The 19,282-nt window shown below is 46.4% G+C and overlaps 1 protein-coding gene across 38 annotated transcripts in view; it reads right to left on the bottom strand.

The window, feature by feature from the left end:
* ANK3 (ankyrin 3) overlaps window positions 1-19,282 on the bottom strand; it is a 493,966-nt gene that overhangs the window by 263,555 nt on the left and 211,129 nt on the right. For 10 of the 38 annotated variants that reach the window (XM_077350686.1, XM_077350683.1, XM_077350685.1 and 7 more), the window contains exon 1: window positions 16,167-16,680. The exons of 3 other annotated variants lie outside the window; for them this stretch is intronic. In XM_077350686.1, the coding sequence (XP_077206801.1) occupies window positions 16,167-16,280 (114 nt within the window). In that variant the 5' untranslated portion in view covers window positions 16,281-16,680. Of the gene's footprint in view, window positions 1-16,166; window positions 16,695-19,282 lie in introns of those variants that run through there. 25 more of the 38 variants (XM_077350701.1, XM_077350707.1, XM_077350704.1 and 22 more) reach the window with 9 other exon arrangements.

Raw genomic sequence — 19,282 nt, forward strand, 5'->3', positions numbered from 1 at the left:
TATTCTGTGTGTCCCATACTGAACACGTAAAATGAGGACCAGTAACCAGCCTATTAAGATCTTGACTTGGTCCTCGATTGGGACCAGCTGAGTAAGATTGGGAGAAACTGTTCTTGCACCACCATCTCTATGACTGTTGATTTTATGATGATTGTATTATATTTTAATGGGATTTTAGGGGTTATGCTGTTTTATGGTTTTATTTTGTAAGCCACCTCGAGGCGACTTGTTGAGAGAGGCGGGGTATAAATTCAAAATTACATAGATAAATAGATTCTGAAGGGTGTAACCCTGCATAGGGTGGTACAGGAAGAGCTGAGAAGCCCCTTCATTCAAATTTCTCCCTAGATATGAAGGTGAGGTGGGCAGATGGACGTGGGTGAGCTGCTGTTCTTGCACCCTCAATCTTATGCAGAAATAATGTCATTCAACCCCTGGCATCTCCTGTTAAAGGACTGGTTAGTCAGTGACGTGAAAGACCCAAGGTGGGGTTAACTCACGCTGAGGCCCTAAGGTATATCAAATTTAAGAAGAGTCCGCCTTGGTGGAGAGGGCGGGTTATGAATTTAGATAAATAAAAGTCCTATAGCATCTTCCCTCTCCAAATTGCAATTTAGTAAATTTTTGGCATTTAAAAGCCCCTTGTAACCTGAGCCCCTAAATTGTACCTTACTGGGCCTGTGCAAAAAAGCAACCCTAGAAAGTCTTCAGTCTGACCCTGGAACAGGCGATCAGAACAGACAATGCAAGTTTCACATGTTCCTGTATGTTCATTTATTCAAGATAGATCCAAATGTTCTCAACATTTTTCGCTGCAGTAGGTGGGTAAAGTAGGTGGGTAAAGTGTCCAGGGGAACTCTCCAAAAGTTCATATTTTTCTCCACCTGTTGGCTGCTGTATTCCTCTTCATCAACCATAGATTTTTGCTGTTGATCGACAGACTTTCTTCCTAGTAACCATGAGATGTTGCCCTGCAGGCAGATTCCATTCGGTTCCAACATCCCGTGAGGTCAAACAAACCTGAACAGAAATGGCCCTCATTCGGAACCACCTTTTTTTATTGGGAGGTGACATCATCGCAAAATCGAATCTGATTCGTCATGTGGCAACGTCACTGTTTCCAGGAAGGAGAAATACAAGTTTTCAAACCAAAGATGGTGATCAAAACTGCAGCCACTTGCAGTTATGAAGACAGTAGAGTACTGCTGGTACCAGCCGAATGCTTGACATGAGGACACATGAACTGCTTGAGTGTGTACTGAGCGTAGTGCGTCTTCTGCCTGCAGGACCTCCGGCTGAGGGTGGGAGGTAGCTCAAAGGAGCACAAAACATAACCCAGCGTGCATGTTTTTCAAGAAAAAGGGTTTATGAAATGCACACATATATACAAGGGTGCTTTTAAAACAAAACTAAGCTATATTTATATGCAATAGGGGAAGAAATTGCCTCACTGCTAGAACTGAAATAATAGAATCATAGAATCATAGAGTTGGAAGGGGCCATACAGGCCACTTAGTCCAACCCCCTGCTCAACGCAGGATCAGCCCTAAGCATCCTAAAGCATCCAAGAAAAGTGTGTATCCAGCCTTTGCTTGAAGACTGCCAGTGAGGGGGAGCTCACCACGTCCTTAGGCAGCCTATTCCACTGCTGAACTACTCTGACTGTGAAAATTTTTTTCCTGATATCTAGCCTATATCGTTGTAGTTTAAACCCATTATTGGGCGTCCTTTCCTCTGCAGCCAACGGAAACAGCATCCTGCCCTCCTCCAAGTTGACAACCTTTCAAATATTTAAAGAGGGCTATCATGTCCCCTTTCAACCTCCTTTTGTCCAGGCTAAACATTTCCAAGTCCCTCAAACTATCTTCATAGGGCTTGGTCCCTTGGCCCCAGATCATCTTTGTCGCTCTCCTCTGTACCCTTTCAATTTTATCTACGTCCTTCTTGAAGTGAGGCCTCCAGAATTGCACACGGTACTCCAGGTGTGGTCTGACCAGTGCCGTATACAATGGGACTATGACATCTTGTGATTTTGATGTGATGCCCCTGTTGATACAGTCCAAAATGGCATTTGCCTTTTTTACTGCTGCATCACACTGCCTGCTCATGTTTAGTTTACAATCCACAAGTACCCCATTCTCGTTCGCATACAGTGTTACGTAGAAGCGTATCCCCCAACCAATAGGCATGCTTTTCATTTTTCTGACCCAAATGCAGAACTTTACACTTGTTCTCATTTGCCCATTTTTCCATTTATTTTTTTTGCCCATTTTTCCATTGTGTTCAGAAATAAAGTATTTTGGAGTCTTAAAAAAGGCCTGCAATCTGCAAGACAAAACTGCACCTGTAAGAAACAACGTATATCTCTCATATTCCTTTATGTCCATATAATGATTTTCCTTTTAGTTAATTTAATTAGCAACTAACTTTTAATTCTTATTTTAAATGCACTATCAATGTTTTATGCAAATTAATTAATATTCTGACTTTATCTTGTTATATCTGTTGCTCTATGTTTAGATGCTATTATCACTATCACAAATATCTGTTTTTTTCCCAAGTAGTCTGAATCAGTCTCATTATTATGTATTTGGACGATTGTCACTATGCCAATAAAGGGTTTTTTGAAATTGGAAATCTGACTTGGAAAAGAAGCCAAGGACTACACCATCTTCTTTGTCCACATTACCCCGGGAGTTACAATAAATTAGAGTTGAACAGGACACTTTTATACAAGCGAGAAAAGCACACTTCCAACTTCAAAGCAGCACGACGTTTTTGATGTTGGTGACCTTAGTGCATTCCAATGAAATGCATATCTAGAAGTGGCTGCCTTTTACAGAATTTCAAAGGGGAAAGCGGCTTGGCTGTGAGAATCCTCATTTAACATTTTGATCTACATAAATTTCTGCTTGCCATCTGAAAACAAACCGCCGTTTAAAAATCTCCAGTGGAATCTGCCAATAGCAGAAAATATTAAAAGGAAATGACCGTGGGGGGGCAGGGAGAAGCACAGCCCCACCCCATTCCCTATTGGTTTATTATTTATCATATGCTAGCCAGGAGATTAGAGGATTGGAAGCCAGGCAAGAAATGTTTGGAAGTGACTTGCCATTGCCTCCTCCACCTGACAGCCCTGGTATTTCTTGGAGGTGGCCCTATCAAGGGCTAGCCAGGATTGACCCTGCTTAGCTTCTGAGATCTGATTGGGCTGGCCTCGCCTATCCAGGTTAGGGCATCCCCAACCCTATCAATTCCTGGCCAGGCACAATCACTCTCCCATCATTAGGTTTAGGAAATGTGAAAAGATTAGATGCCATTTGTCTGCATCAAGCTGTAGGAAGGTAAGAGAAGACCATTCCAGCATCACCACCATCCCATGTTGGATGATGTAACCCCCTCTACATTTACTTCCTTGGCAGAGTTCTATTGGAGGAAATACTAAGAGACAACACCTGACCTACAAGGGCCATACCGGCTTCCCATATGTGCCAGTGTTGTCTCTTTGCAAGCAGCTCTTCTTGGTAGGAGGTGGGTAGTTGAACGTCAACTATCACCTATATCAATGCCATTTATGATGCTGAAAGACAACCACCCAAGCAGGCATTGTCTATGATTCGAGGATGGACTGAATCAGCTTCAGACCTGTTAATCAATCCCAGAGAGGAAGAGACACATGAAGGACACTCTTCTACCAAGTTAGATGGCCACCAGACTCACCCTTCCCATTTTATTTGGGTTCATGGGGTTTTTTACCTGAACCCCATTACAAATTTTAGAACTGTTAACCAGGAGGTACGTTTCTCCAGTCACCTAAATTGAAGAATTAACATCTTATATGTTGGATAGTGTAGGTTTTCTGGACTTTGTGGCCTGATGTTTTGCCTGTAGCTGTGACGGCTTCTTCAGAGGTAGGACGCAGCCAGGGGGTAATCTCTTTCTATCTTGCTGTGACATACCTCTGAAGATATTGGCAAACTGTCAGGGATTAAAACACAGCCACAGCCACAAAGTCCAGAAAACCCACAACAGCCAGTTGACTCCTGCCATGAAAGCCTTCAAGAATTCATCGTATATTTTTCATACATTCCAAGAAGAACAAAAAGAGGGCAGTGGATCAGTTGCATAGAAATACCTAGAAAGGTAAACAGGTCTTTCTGCCTAGATGGTCAACCCATAATTCAGCTCCTACGCATCTGACGTCTTGAAGCCATATCAGTATGGGAAAAGCAGAGTTGCAATAATACGTTGTGTCCTCCTAAACTGTCTGAGAAAACACTTCTCAACTCTGAGCACTCAAGCCATCTAAAATCAGTCAAGAGCACAAGCAGTGAGCTACTAGCCTCTCTTCCCTCTCATCCTGGTTCCACTGGGGAGAAAGGAATTGGGGAGTCAGTGCCAAATTCACACATAATAAGAGGGCGATAATTTTAGCAAACCTTTTAGGACTGCTGGGTCAGTGTCAGACTAGGACCCACGTTCAAATCCCATCTGCCACAGAGGTTTGATGGGTTACCAAAGGGCAGTGACTGTCTCTCAGCCTAACCTACCCCACAAGCCTACTGTTGCGAGGATAAAATGGAGGAGGGAGGAAATGGTATTGTAAACCACTCCATTGGAGAAAAAAGTTTGGTATGAATATCCGATAGGAATAACAACAGCAATAATGCAAATAATAGTAACAATCATGTTTGCAGAATGCTTTGATTGAATCTCAGGGTGATCTCTTTTTGAAATTTGAGATTAAGCCCCCAATATTATGCCAAATATTATATTTTCATGTCCCCAAATCAATTTCTAGAATCTAAAATGTCTCAGCCAGTACCTGATACAAACGCTATATAAAATGAAAACCAGCCTTTGAATCCATTCAGACTTATGCTGGGGTTCATACTGAAAACTATTCATTGGATTTATTAATTCCTATTCCTGAAATATGATTAAATGGGCACGGAACATGATCTTGCATAAATGTTACTATATCTGCATGTAACTGATGGCACTGCACTTTCAACTAGGAATACTGAAGTGACCAAGATTAATAAAACGTACATCAAGGCTATAAATTTTATACAACCCCCCCTCCCCAACACTTTCATGACTACCTTTCCAAGTCAGAACCTGAAAGCTTATAACAATCTCAGCACAAGTGAATGGGGAAAGAGAGTTTAGCCAAAAGGAATCTGGCACATTATCAAGGGTATTAAATATCAGCTCTTTTACAGTACAAAATTACAGAGGACTCGTTTTTGGAAATAAATCATGGCTGTTGAACCCATTCTACCTTTTAGTTTAAGGTTGATTCACATATTAAGGCGAATGCAACAGGTACCCAGTATCAAGTGAGATGGTGCCATAGCACAGCGGAAGAGCCTCTGTTTGGCAGGCAGCAAGTTCCAGATTCAATTCCTAGCATCTCCAATGAGAAGGATCCAGGAGTAAATGATATGACAGACCTCCGTCTGAGACCCTTAAAAGCTGCTGCCAGTCAGAGCAGACAACACTGACCTTGTTAGATCAGCAGCCCTGTGCAGATGACCTATCTATGCACCAAGACTCTATGCAGGGAGAGAGAACAACCTAGTCCCTCTGCAAGCTCGTCCCGCTGCACAACTGAAAGTCATCTGCATGGTACAAATGCACAAAGGAAGTGCTTCATGTACACCTCCTCCATGTTCAGCAATCTTCAGAAAGCAGTGTTGCTGACCACAGTGAGGCGGTGCCTACTCTCCCTCCCTGTGCAGTGACTCAGTGTGTAAGCAAATCATCTCCACAGAGCTATGATAAGGCAGCCTCATATGTCCATATGGCCTTTGGGACTATGAATAAAATGGATGGGACAAAAGGCCTTCACGCCAAGCATTCCGGAATGAAGTCCGCCAAGCATAGACTTCATTTGGCCAACCAGTCAATCTAAGCTGGGGGGACTGGACCCCTCTATAAGAGAGCAACATTCTATCGATGCCTAGAGATGGAAAAGGCTGGAAGGGAAACTGAATTTGGAGAAAACGCCCCCCCCCCATACACTTGAGATGGAAGGCTTGCTGATTCTGGGTTGGAAAATATCTGGCAGTTTTGGAGGATGGAAGCTGGGAAGGGAGGAGTTTGAGGAGGAATGGGCCTTAGAAGGGCACTATGCCCTACAGTCCACGCTTTGAAGGAGCCATTTTCTCCAAGGGAACTGTCCTCTGTGCTCTGAAGATCAGTTGTAACTCTAGTGAAATGTTCTCTTTTTCACAATTACTAACAGGGGAGGGAGATTGAAACGCTATTTAAAAAATATTTATTGTCAAGTGATGCTGCCAACAAACTCACAGCTCCGAGATCTGAATGTTGGTGATGAGGCAGGTTCTGCTGCATTTGACTGAGTGGTTGGAGAAATGCTTTTGAAACGTATGGAATATAAAACACATCGCAACATTTATTGCAGGAATGTTAAATGGGCAGAGGCCAAGTGTACTGCTTGGGCAACAAGGCTGAAGAACCTTTGAACAAGCCAGGAACTGACTCCTTTGACTTCTCACTTGCCTCACACTCCTCTGTCTGATGAATCTGTGGGAATAGCCAGTGTTGGGGGACAGAGAATAGGATAAGGGAGATGCTGCCACATTGCCACAGAGGCTCCTAGGTGACTTGGGCAGGTCACATTTGCTCCATCTAGCCTACCTAACTAAAGATGCCAGGCAAGGGCTAACAACACAGGGCTTTTGGGGATGGGGCTTGGCATCATGTAGGGCAGAGATCATCAACCCCCGCGCCACGGGCAGCAGAACTGCCGTACATGTGCGTTTGCTCCCTGCCAGGGGCACAAACATGCATGCATGACAGCTCTGCACATATGTGTTTGTGCAGGGCTGACGTGCATGCGCTGCGCCCTGGGCTGCCCTCTCCCCCCACCCCTCCTAACGGTCCACAACCGGGAAAAAGTTGCAGGCTGCTGACGTAGAGTCATGATGTCACTTCCAGTCATATAACAGGAAATGACTTCAGACTTCACCACAACACTCTAGCAACCCTATAAAGCTCTATGATGAAACCACAGAGAAAGGGGGGGGGTTGTTAGAGAGTCATGGCAATACGCGATGTTGCTTCTGATTAAATGACCATAAGTGAAGTTGTGGCATTGCTGCAGGAGCACTTTTCTTCCACTGTTGTACTAGAGAGAAGTGGGGGAAGGCGGTGTCATAGGAGGCCTGGTCCCACTATACCCCACAGGGTGTAGTGGACATAAAATGGAGGAAGGAACCACATGCGCCACCCTCAGCTCCTTGGAGAAAGGGCAGGATTAAACTATGTGCCCAAAGTCGATGAATACACTGTTAAGTTAAGAAGCTTAGCTCAGGTTGTATAAATCAAAAACCCATTATACCAGTGGAAGTTAGAACAATAGATCTTTCAAATATCGCTTGTATTTCAAGAAAATGAACTCCAATTATATTAGCATATTAAAGGATACATTCGTTATAGAAACAGAGTAAGGTAAATATTTTTAAAAAATAACTTTATTTCTGGCTGTGATGATATTTAGTCTATTCTGTTGAAGATGATGAAATATCAGCTAACTCTTCCATAGTATAAGGGAAAGTATCTGAATATTTATGTTTATTAAGTTGGAAGAATGTTTAGTTCCCCAGCTTTTCTCAACAACAACAAAAGTTCTGCATAAAAAATGCTGAGACCTAGGCATAGACAACAAAAATTGTCTTTTGGTTTAGGTGGGTAGCTGAGTTGGTCCGAGCAGCAGGACAAAATTTTGGATCCAGTGGCACCTTTAAGACCAACCACGTTTTACTCAAGTTATAAGCTTTCATGTTAAAAATTGAATATTATTTCCCCTCTGCTTTCTAAGCCAACACATCTTAAGATATACTTGGGACGCATAAGCTTATATTCCCATATCTGACGCCTGCTCTACTTGTAATTACTGTTTTAATAGAAAATTTAAATTCCATAATGATACTCAACAGGACAATTTTATGTGTTAACTAAAGCATACGCAATATGGTTCCTGAACTTTATGTAGTAAAAATAACTTCGGTATGATTAAAGAGAGAAGCATTGCATATGTTACAATCCTCCACCCCTAGAAGTCCATATCCTTCCCCAGTAAATAAACTATTTTTTTAAAAAAATCTAGTTTCTGCATTCCTGGGACTGTTAAACCAGAAAGACCTGGACTTCAAATTCCCATTTAGCTATTACATTCAGTAGGTGACCTCCTACACTGTATGGCACACCATAGAGTCTATCCTACAAAGCTTCCCTTTCCTCCAGGTGAACTGATCTCTGAAGTCTTAAGATCTGCTTTAATTTTAGAGAAAATCAGGCCCCACCTCAATGCTGCTTGTTCTAGCACAAGGCCAATGGAAAGGAACAGAATGCAGTCTATATTCTATGTTCACTGATACTTTAGAGCAGTGGTCCCCAACCCCCGGTCCGGGGACCGGTCCTGGTCCGTGGATCAGTTGGTACTGGGCCGCAGCTCCTCCTTGTCCTCCTCCCTGGCTGCAGCCTTGGGGGCTACCCTGCCACTTTGCTGCCGGCTCACCTTTGGTGCTTTCCAGCAGCCACCATGGCTGGGGCTCCCGCTCGGCGTGGCACTGCGCAGCTGCTGCCGGCAGCGCCCCCCAGTGGGCAGTGGGAAGTCAGGGGCACCGGCAAGAAAGCAAGTAGAGCAGGGGCTTAGGCGGCGGTGACGATCACTCGGTAAAAGACTACCCCCCCCCCGGGCCTCAGCAAAATTGTCAAGCATTGACCAGTCCCTGGTGATAAAAAGGTAGGAGACTGTTGCTTTAGAGGGCTCTGTTTAGACAGCCTGTATTTGCTCTCTATGCAGTACTCATATTACATTCCCTGATACAAATAAAATACGATCTTCCGGTGCATTTAGGAGTTGCAGCTCTTTGTAGGGCAATACATGGAGATTCTTTTTTTTTGGGGGGGGGGGGGGTGGGAAGCTGGTAGGGCAAAGTTTGGAGAGGGACCTCAGCAGGTTATAGTGTCCTAGAATGCACCCTCAAAAACAGCCTTTTTCTCCAGGGGAACTGATCGTGGTCACCTGGAGATCAGCTTTAATAGCGGGAGGTCTTCAGGTTTCACCTGGAGATTGGGCAGCCCTAAGTGCAGTGGGACTGGAGCTGAATACATTTTGTGGCCATCCAAGAATGTCCACATACATAGACCCAGTGCAGAAATGGAAAAGTCTGAGTTCCTGTGGATGAAGAAAAAAACCAGCCTCGCCCTTCGACACTGCAGCTCAGCATTTGCAAGGGAGAGGGATGCTTTTATTCACTGGCACAAGCAACCCGACTTCGACCAGCAGGAAAACCCTCCTGCCTTTTAATCGAATCTTGGCACTGAAATTCACAGATCCATTTGAGACACTAGACACATGGGAAATTAAATCTTGTTTTCTAGACCCAGACGGAGCATAAACTAGGGCAACGCACGTAAAAGGCATATTGATAACCCACTCTATTCAAGATGCCGCCACCATCTTTATTTTAAAAGAACGGGATTATTTAAGGATAACGTTCTCGTCTTTTTTAGTGTTCCTGAACTTCCCATGGAGACCCCTGCTCATAAAACAGAGGTCAGAACGTGCCCCTAAGAAACATCCACAATTGCCCACAAACTGGCAGTTCATATTAATTTCTATCATCGACTTCATCATAACTTCTATAACACTGCACAGCAACTGTAGAACTTTGTGGTTCTCATCATTCTTGGCAACCACCTTGTGCTGGGTTGCCAGCATCCAAGCGACCCCTGGAGGCCTCTCACTATTACAATGGATCGCCAGATGACCATCATCAAAGAAAATGGCCGCTTGGAGCAGTGGTCCCCAACCTTTTTATCACTGGGGACCGCACAACGCTTGACAATTTTATTGAGGCCCGGCGGGGGGGGGGTAGTCTTTTGCTGAGGGATGTCGCCGTGGCCTGAGCCCCTGCTCCACTTGCTTTCCCGCCGGTGCCCCTGATTTCCCGCCGTCCACTGGGGGCCGCTGCCAGCAGCAGCTGCGCAGTGCCACACCAAGGGGGAGCCCCAGGCATGGTGAACACTGGAGAGCAACAAAGGTGAGCTGGCGGCAGAGTGGCAGGGCAGCCCCAGAGGAAGCAGCCAGGAAGGAGGATGAGGAGGAGCCACGGCCCGGTACTGACTTATCCACGGACCGTTACCGGTCTCCAGACCGGGGGTTGGGGACCACTGGCTTAGAGGATGTATTCTATGGCATTATAGCCCATTGATGTCCCTCCTGCCCCCAAACCCCCTCCTCCCCAAATTCCACCTCCAAAATCTCAAGGTATTTCCCAATCCACAGCTGGCAGTGCTAACTGTGAGAGATACAGCAAAGAAAGAATGTACCTTGGACAGCGTGAGTGCCTTCACCAAACCTGCCAGAATAACTCCCACCCTTCAATTAAGAAGCACCTTGGGTTGCTGGGATGCAATAATCCCAATCTATGCCTTTGGTGTTCTTAATGGCTGTGTGAAGCCTATCATAAAAACGCAGCTTCATCCTCAACTCCAGCCTTTCTCAGCTTTTTAACTGTTGAGAAACCCCGAAAACATTCTTTAGGCTTCAAGAAACCCCCAGTGAAGACAGCAGACAAGCCTGCATGGATCTTATGCCTCTGATCTGAAGCCAAATGGACATGTTTTCTTATTCCCTCCAGCCAATTTGACTCCACGGCTTTCATGGGGGTATCACAATGATGACCTTACCAAGGTACATAGTTTACGCAGTCAACAGAACCAGGCGGGAAAGCTTTCCCTAGGCACAGCTTGTACGTGTGGGTGGGGAGAGGAGGGCTGCATGTTTGAATGTTCCCCCATAAATAAGCTCCTGCATTTGCTAAAAACACAAAAGCAAACAAGGAGACGGAGACAGTCAAATGCTTCTTTCTTACATGGTAGTTGTTGTTGTTTTTTTCATGGAGAACTTTTTTGGGGGGGTGGGGGGTGCTGTAAATATGCAATATCACACCTACAACTGAAAATGGTACCATCAACGATGCACAACCTTAGGCTTTACATTTTCCTATAGAATTTAACACCATCACTTAGATCAGGGGTTGTCAACCTGTGGTCCTCCAGATGTCCATGGACTACAATTCCCATGAGCCCCTGCCAGCATTGCTGGCAGGGGCTCATGGGAATTGTAGTCCATGAACATCTGGAGGACCACAGGTTGACTACCCCTGGCTTAGATGCTTCCTGGCCCACATCCTTTGCTTTCCAAGCTCTCTATTGACCCTTTGCCTCTATACCCCCCAACATGCCAACATTTCCTGTTTTCATGTATTTCCTCCCACCCAAAGGGATACCCCACTCACATTACAGGAGTTGCCTTGATTTCCAGCACGCCCCTTTGCTTCACCCATGGGAGCATTCTTTCTGAATGTTCGCAAACATTCCATACCTTTCACTTGCCACGATTTTTGTTCCCTACTCTAGAGATTTTTGATCCATGCTGTAGAAAAACTACAGCCTTGGAAAATGTGTGTGTGTGTGTGTGTGTGTGTGTGTGTGTGCAAAGCACAATCAAGGTGACCCCCAGCAAAGGGCTTTCAAGACAAATGAAAAACAGAGGTGGTGGGCCTCTACAGTTGTCCCAGGAGGTTTTCTGTCCAAACACTAAGCAGCGCTGACTCTACTTAGTTTCTGAACAAGATGGGGCTACCAGCCTCTCTCAGCTTTTTAAATATTGAGAACCCTCTGAAATGTCCTTCAGGCTTCGAGAAAAACATGTGGAGAATATGACTGGGAAGCAGAGCTGTATACACACCCATATGGGGCCCCTCTCCTTCCCCCCCCCTCGGCCCATCATTGGCCATTTGGGGGGGGGTCGACATGATCATATATGGTCATATCACCTGACAGATGTTTAACAAATTTTAAAGACATAACAAATTAATGAACTCCCACCCAATCAGGAAACCAATCCAAGGCCAACAAGAAACTCCAGGGTTGCACAGAACCCTGGTTGAGAAAGCTTGGGCTATACCATGCCACCTTCCCTCCTGGAAAAATCTTATCACTGTTTTTTAAAACACTGCAGTGTATATGCACTGTGGCAGGATATATATATTCAGGGAAGAATAGAATACGATATAAGAATAAATAAGAGAAATAAACAGTGCATATAAGGATTAGGCATTGTGGATTTTTTTTTTAAATAAGGGAGCTGGGGAAACATCATGCACACAAAATTAATCACTTTTATTCTCCATTAATTTACAATCCCTGCTTTTCATATGACTGTGAGTGTGACCTAATTAATAGAGACCTAACCCACATTCACCCATCTTGATTAGGATGTATGACATTCACAAAAAAACCTTCCCCCTCCCATCCACATTTTACACTATGTCTTTCCCCGGAACCATTTCGAATTCAGTCCCACTTCAATCATGTACCCTTCTTTGATTTTTGGCACAGTCCCCCCCCCCCCTTGAAGCTCATAGTCCAAACTGGTGCTAAAAGCACTCCACCAGTTGGATTGTTTCCTGTAGGTGAAAGAGGGTGGACTGATGAGACAGACAAGGAATATGAACAGGTCAAGGAAAATCATCTCTGAGTGGCCTTGGGGTAGGGCTACCAACTTGGAATGACACCTGATCTCTAGATTACAGAAATCCATTCCCCTGAAGGAAATGGTAGCCTTGGAGGGCAGACTCTATGGCAGGGGTAGTCAAACTGCGGCCCTCCAGATGTCCATGGACTACAATTCCCAGGAGCCCCCTGCCAGCAAATGCCGGCAGGGGGCTCCTGGGAATTGTAGTCCATGGACAACTGGAGGGCCGCAGTTTGACTACCTCTGCTCTATGGCATCACAACACCGCTGAACTTCTAATGAATGTCTAAATTTTGCCTTAGAATTGGCTTCATTTTCTTCTAGTAAGACTGGCTACTGTTCCTGTCTCTTCACTTGACTGTCAGCTGGGAATGTGGACCATGACATATTTTCTGGGAAACCCCAGAAGCAATGTTAGGTAGCTCTAGGAACCACTGAAAACACTATGGTAGAACCTCCCATCATAGCAGGAGGCCTCGAAGCCTTGTCTCACAGAAGACCTTTGCCAGTTCAGCCTGGCTTCTTTGATCCTTCTTACCATTTTGCTGAGATGCAATTCAATAGAGGACTTTGGCTACTCATTGGCTACTTTGGAAGGGGGAGGCCAGTCAGCCTGCCCAAATAAGGATATTTTTTTTCTTTCACAGGGTGAGAAGGGTCTCCCCAGCTGCCACTCTGAAACCCCTAGCCTGTGGTACCATTGAGGGGTCTTTGTAGTACTAGATCACCTGTTTATCCGTCAGCTACTGTAGGGTTCTGTGTCCAAAGAAATTTCTCAGCTACTTTCTTAGCAAGGGAAAGACTCATTTAGAGGCAAGCATCAGCCAATTTTTACCCTAACACACTTTTGGAGAAGTGGTCCTACTTCCCCAGAAGAAAACTCTTTGTAAATAACAGACTCGCCTCGTGACATTTTCAGAGGAAGTCTTGAAGGAGTTGGTCTTGTAACCAAAGAGGTCTTAAAACACATATTGAGTCAGAAACTACTTCCAAAGCTCTCTCAACACATCTGACGGATGCTGGTCTTCACGGACCACAGAAGCTGTTCGGCGGGGCAAATGGAAACCGTCACATGGTTGACTCTCCCTGCTGTCTCAACAGCCCAGGGATTTCAGGTCTCACCAGTGCTTTAATGCAATTGGAAGCTTCCCCAAGGGGATTTCTAGTACGTACAGGTAAGAGGGTTAAGCCTTGAGTATTATCATGGACTGTCTGGAAGTGGGAGGGAGAGGATGAGAATGCACTACCACTGGGCAGTGGGTCTAAGGTGACTCCCAAATTCACCGTGGAAAAGAAATGCTCATTAAAATAAAAAAGAGACAGACACTGGATTCAATCTATACTGTACAGAGGAAGGTCAGAAATGTGGTCTCCCTCATCTGCAATCTGCCAAGGCACCAGAGTCAGACCTATTTCCCATATCACGTCTAAATTCCTCCTTCACTTTAACACAGCCTTCACATGCTTTCAAAGTCCAATGTCCTCTACTTAAAATCGAAGCACGGGATAAAATTATTTATTTGGTGTGCATCCCATTCCTGGGCTCTGTGTCCTACACAACCTTCCTTCCATGCCTCTAATACGGAAGGAAGAAAAAGGAATCCCATGCAGGTTTTGGAGGATTGGCTTCCTGCCCACGGCCCACCCTGGTTGCTAGGCGAGAGCCTTTCCATGCCATCGTGCAGTATAAACAATAAAGCATTTCTGTCAACAAAGCCATTGTCCCACCTCATTGAATCAAGGGGCCCTCATTGGCACGGGTCTCCCCCAGCCTCCTCCTCCTCCCACAAGCTGCTCCAAAGGCAACACGAACAAGCACAATGGCTCCACATGCTTGCTATTGTTCAACCTGAGCCCACAAGGATACACACGCAGCCCATACAAATGGGGGGGGAGTTAATTGGGAGACGAGGCATTTTTTTGAAGCTCAGTTCCAAACACACCCCTGTCTGGAGAGGATACTTTTTAGGGGGTTGGGGTGGGCCAGATCTGCATTCCAGAGAGTGCTTGCAGGTGGTAATAGTAGGGGAACCTTCCCATCACCCATCCACCAGCAAAAATACCACAATCCCATTTATGGAGCATATAAGATTTATCCAAGGGAAATGGATTCTCCTCCTCGCCTTTGCAGAAACAAGAGCAATTGCTGAAAAAGACACCCTTTCTCCACTTTTCTTTAAATGAGAAAAAGGAAAGGAATGAAAAAGACCCTCTTGCTTACATGCTGCAGTACTTCCTGTTGTTCTAATCTGCATATGGCACAATGTTAAGGCCTGTGGCTATGGCACTCATAAATTACACACTACATGCTGCAGTACACACACCCCAACTGCAGCCGTCTATACGCACCACCTTCTCGGGGTCTCCCTGTACCAGAAGGCTTTTTAGCATGTCGTCCCCCCCACCCCCACCTTTGTTATGCCAAACACTCCATTTATAGGAAAGAATGTGGGAAATGTGGGGGGGGGGGGGAATACAGGCCAGAAAATGAGAAGATGCCAGAGGTGCACATGTGTTTGTGTGTGTGAAGCGGGGAGGGTGGGGGGAGCGCTACAATATGCCCTTTACAGAAAGGCATGCATCAATCTTCAGAGCCCATTAGGTTAGGCACCCCTCAGGGAATACCACAAAGGCCCATGAAATCGCAAGATAACCTCATTCCTCAGCTCTTCTTCTCCCCCTCCCTCCCTCCCTCCAGAAAATGCACAGACATCAATGCCCAAGAAGCTTTTTCTCTGGTGCCTAAGGTGCCCTCTTAAACATCAGCAATGATGCGATCATCCCCCACTGTTTTGTTGTATTGCAGTGTGTGTGTGTGTGTGTGTGTGTGTGTGTGTGTATCCAGCAACAACCAGTGCAGGGAGCTGATTCTCCCGGGACTATATTTGCCAGGAGAGTCTCTGCATCCAAGGTAATCCGGAGCAGAGGAGGGAACCCAAGACTCAGGTGCCTCCGGCCCACCATTTCAACTAACAAAAGAAAGTTGCTCGCCCGCCGCAGTTGACAGGGGGCCAGGGGGGGCGGCGTGCAGATAAAACAGAGACACATCAATTAACAGGCCAGCGGAGCAACATTGTGATTTCCTTTGAAATAAAAGGAGAAGTGTGTTTTTTTAAAAGCAAGGCTCCCAAGCACAAAGAAAACAGCTGTCTTCTCATCAACCCACAGGGTACAGCCACAGGCAAGATCACCCCTGGTCTGCACCGGAGAAGGAGGATGCCGCCGCTCTCTTCAATTAACCTGTAAAAACTAGTTCCTTCTGCATGGAGCCATTCCCCCCCTTGCCTCTCCAGATAGTGTGATGCCATCCCACCTGCTACCATCACTGCCAAAAGAGGGGGAAAGAGTCTAGCCTCTCACTTTTAAAAGCCCCAGTTGCCTTCTTACACACTCACACACACACAATCCCCATGCCCCCAAGTTGCCTCCTTCTCAATGCCATGTCAGCAGCCGAAACCATCATCCCATCACCCCCAACCACCAAGTTGCAGGCATCCCAGAGCCCTGACACCTCTTCACTGCAGTGGCAGCTCAGTAAAACAAAGGAATCCACGTCAAGGATTTCTGCAAGTGCAAACACAAGTACCTTTTTTTTCCGGTCCCTGGACCTCTTCCTGTGTTTCCTCTTTTTCTCATTTTCTTCGTCAGGGTTCAGCTCCAAATCCCTGTTCTTCTTCAGCTGAGATGCTGCATGAGCCATAATGCATTTGAGGACACCCCGGGCAACCAAAATCCTTCCTGGCGTCAAAAGAGGTGCTCTCCTCAGGCACCCCTCCACCAGCCCCTGGTCGGCAAAGAGATGAGGTTCGGCTAGAGCCAGGCAGGCATTCAGAATTCAGAGGTCTGGGAAAAGCTGGCAGATGTGACTCGGCTGCATGCCTGCAGATCTCTCCCCGTACGTTTCCGCACCTGACCCTCCTCGACAAAGCGGTGCGGCCATCCTAACGCATTTAACGTAATGAGGGAGACAGCCGGGATGGAGAAAGCGGTATTATGGCCGTATCTCTCCCCCCCTTGCCACCCGCTGGAAGTGTCTAAGTGGTTCCACAGAAGGAGGGGGGGGCGTGCTGGAAACAACGGCTTCCTCTTCAAAAAGGCTCCGGAGCGATCGCTGCAGCCGCACAAGAGTCTCTCCCCACCCCCACCCCCTCCTAATAATCTTGCAATCTATTTTAGAAATCCACCCCCAAGGAGGAACAGTTTCTGACTTGCAGCCTCGCTCGGATTTTTCAGGCTGAGCGCCTTAACCTACAATGAAACGGAGCAGTTCCCACTTTGGAATTAACTGCTGGTGGTGACCAATATTGTGTGTGTGTATATATATATCCATTTTTACCATGGAGAGCCTGACTGCATTATGCAGAAAACAATGCATGCATTGCTCTATCTCAACAGTGTGTCTTTTATGCTGAACGCTCCATCCTGCTGCAAGGATTACAGAAAGCCCTGTTGTCTTTGCTTTCTCTCTCTCTTTTTTTAAACACACACTTATTACAACACATCTCTAGCCAGGGCGCGGGGGGGGGGGGCGGGTGAGAAGGGGGAAGGAGAAGCGAGCATGCAGGCGCAGGAGACAGAAATCCAATCCATAGGAAAATGGGCCGGGCCCTTTCCCCTCGTATGTGATCACACACGCACGTGCGTGCGCGGCGGCCAGCTCTCTTTTCTTGCGCTCCGCAGTGCCGGTTTGGGGCCTTTCGGTCAGGGCTCTGCTTCCATCCCCTTGCTGCTTTTTGCCACCTGAGTCTTCCCTGCCTGCAGCTTTTGAATATTCATGATGGGAGGTCAACCAGCATTGGTATAAAAGGGCCCTGCAGGGGCATCTGCCACTTGCCTGGGCTCAGAGTACATCTCTGTGTTTCCCTCTGCTTAGGAATATCCAAGGGAACATAAACTTCTAAACAGGCAGGCATGTCAGGCCCATACACCTACAGGTCCATGCACCTACTACAGATGCCCCCTTTAAAAAACACACTGAGAAATCAGAGCAGGAAGAAACCAGGTGTTAGGAAGCTTTGAAATCCCATCAGTATTAAATACAGTGGGGCTTTGTCCATAGCATAGTGTAACCCTGGGCCACGATGATAAAAAGGAGAATGTGGCCGCTCTTCAATTAACCTGTAAAAACTAGTTTCTTCTGCATGGAGCCACTCCCACCCCCCTTGCCTCTCCAGATAAAGCGATGCCATCCCACCTGCTACCATCACTGCCAAAAGAGGGGGAAAGAGTCTAGCCTCTCACTTTTAAAAGCCCCAGTTGCCTTCTTACACACACACACACACACTCACTCACTCACTCACTCCCCATGCCTCCAAGTTGTAGAAGGGTAGAAAAGGCTCTTCTATCCTGCTAGTAGAAGGGGCTCTTCTATCCTTTCTGTGTGAAGGATAATCCTGCTTTAGAGGCATTCCACTGATTTTTTGCATTGCTGCATGAAAAAGAGACTTGCCCAAGCCTGTAAATAAGTTGACTGTGGAAGTGACCTTTCTACACACACGAATTTGGGTGTGTAAGGGGATTTTTGATGCCGCCGTTTGGGCCCCGCTCTATGCCCACCAAGCTTCCTCCTTGACCCTCTCCCAGCCTGGATGGTCATGACTCTTTTCTTCTTCTCTGCACATCTTGATTGACAGGAGAAGCGGCATGCTGACCCACTTCTTGTCCTTCCCCGGCAGCGCAATGCAGTCAAGCTAAGTGCCTCTCTCGACAGCTGGTGTTGATGGATAGGCCTGAGGGCCAATGGTGGAAATCTTCTGTCTTTCAGAGGCTGGTGTGGCTTCCCTGGAATCCTCCCAGTCACCTTGACAGAGAACTTCAAAAGGGCATCTCCGACCTGGGTGGCTGTAAGCACCTTCCTTCTCTTTTGGCCTGCCTTCCCTTGAGGACCTGAGCATGGAGCAGCTTCTTCTAGACCGGGGTAGTCAAACTGCGGCCCTCCAGATGTCCATGGACTACAATTCCCAGGAGCCCTTGCCAGCATTCGCCAGCGAATGCTGGCAAGGGCTCCTGGGAATTGTAGTCCATGGACATCTGGAGGGCCGCAGTTTGACTACCCCTGTTCTAGACAGAGGTCCGTTTTGTCTTCACCTCCTTTATACCTGGGGATGCCAACTAGAGCAGCCTTTCTCCACTTTTTGACCGTCGACAAACCCCTGAAACATTCTTCAGGCTTCAAGAAACTCCAGAAGTGGTGGAATCATGCAGAATATGGTTTGGAAGCACAGCTGTGGACATGCCCACCTGGGGCCCCACCCAGCCCATCACCTAGGGAGGTGCTCGTTACATGCCACAGTGCAAGTCTAAATGTCCCTTTAAAAAATTCTTGATGAAGACCAAGCCGGTTCTGCCAAATTGGACACACATCAAGATTTTGAAAGAGAAGAAAATATCTTTTCAACTGGAGTTGGTTAAACTGGAGCACATTCAAAAGCCAAAGGAGAGCAGTGTTTTGAATAGAAGTGCTCCATTAATGGCCCCAAAGAAGCATACATCAGAAGGTAACCAGGAACCGGGCAAACACGTGTGTGTAACATAGTAAAGGGAAGAGAGAGAAATTGGGGGCAGAAATTACATTCAGGGCAGAATTGATTTGCAGTTGTGGAGGCCGAGAGGCAGAGTGTTAGCATAGTTTGGGACATGGGAGGTCAGTTCAAATCCTCACATCTGCCCTGGAAGCTGACTTTCCAAAGATGGAGAACCCAC

The sequence above is a fragment of the Paroedura picta genome, chromosome 8 (assembly GCF_049243985.1).
Source record: "Paroedura picta isolate Pp20150507F chromosome 8, Ppicta_v3.0, whole genome shotgun sequence".
Lineage (NCBI taxonomy): Eukaryota > Metazoa > Chordata > Lepidosauria > Squamata > Gekkonidae > Paroedura > Paroedura picta.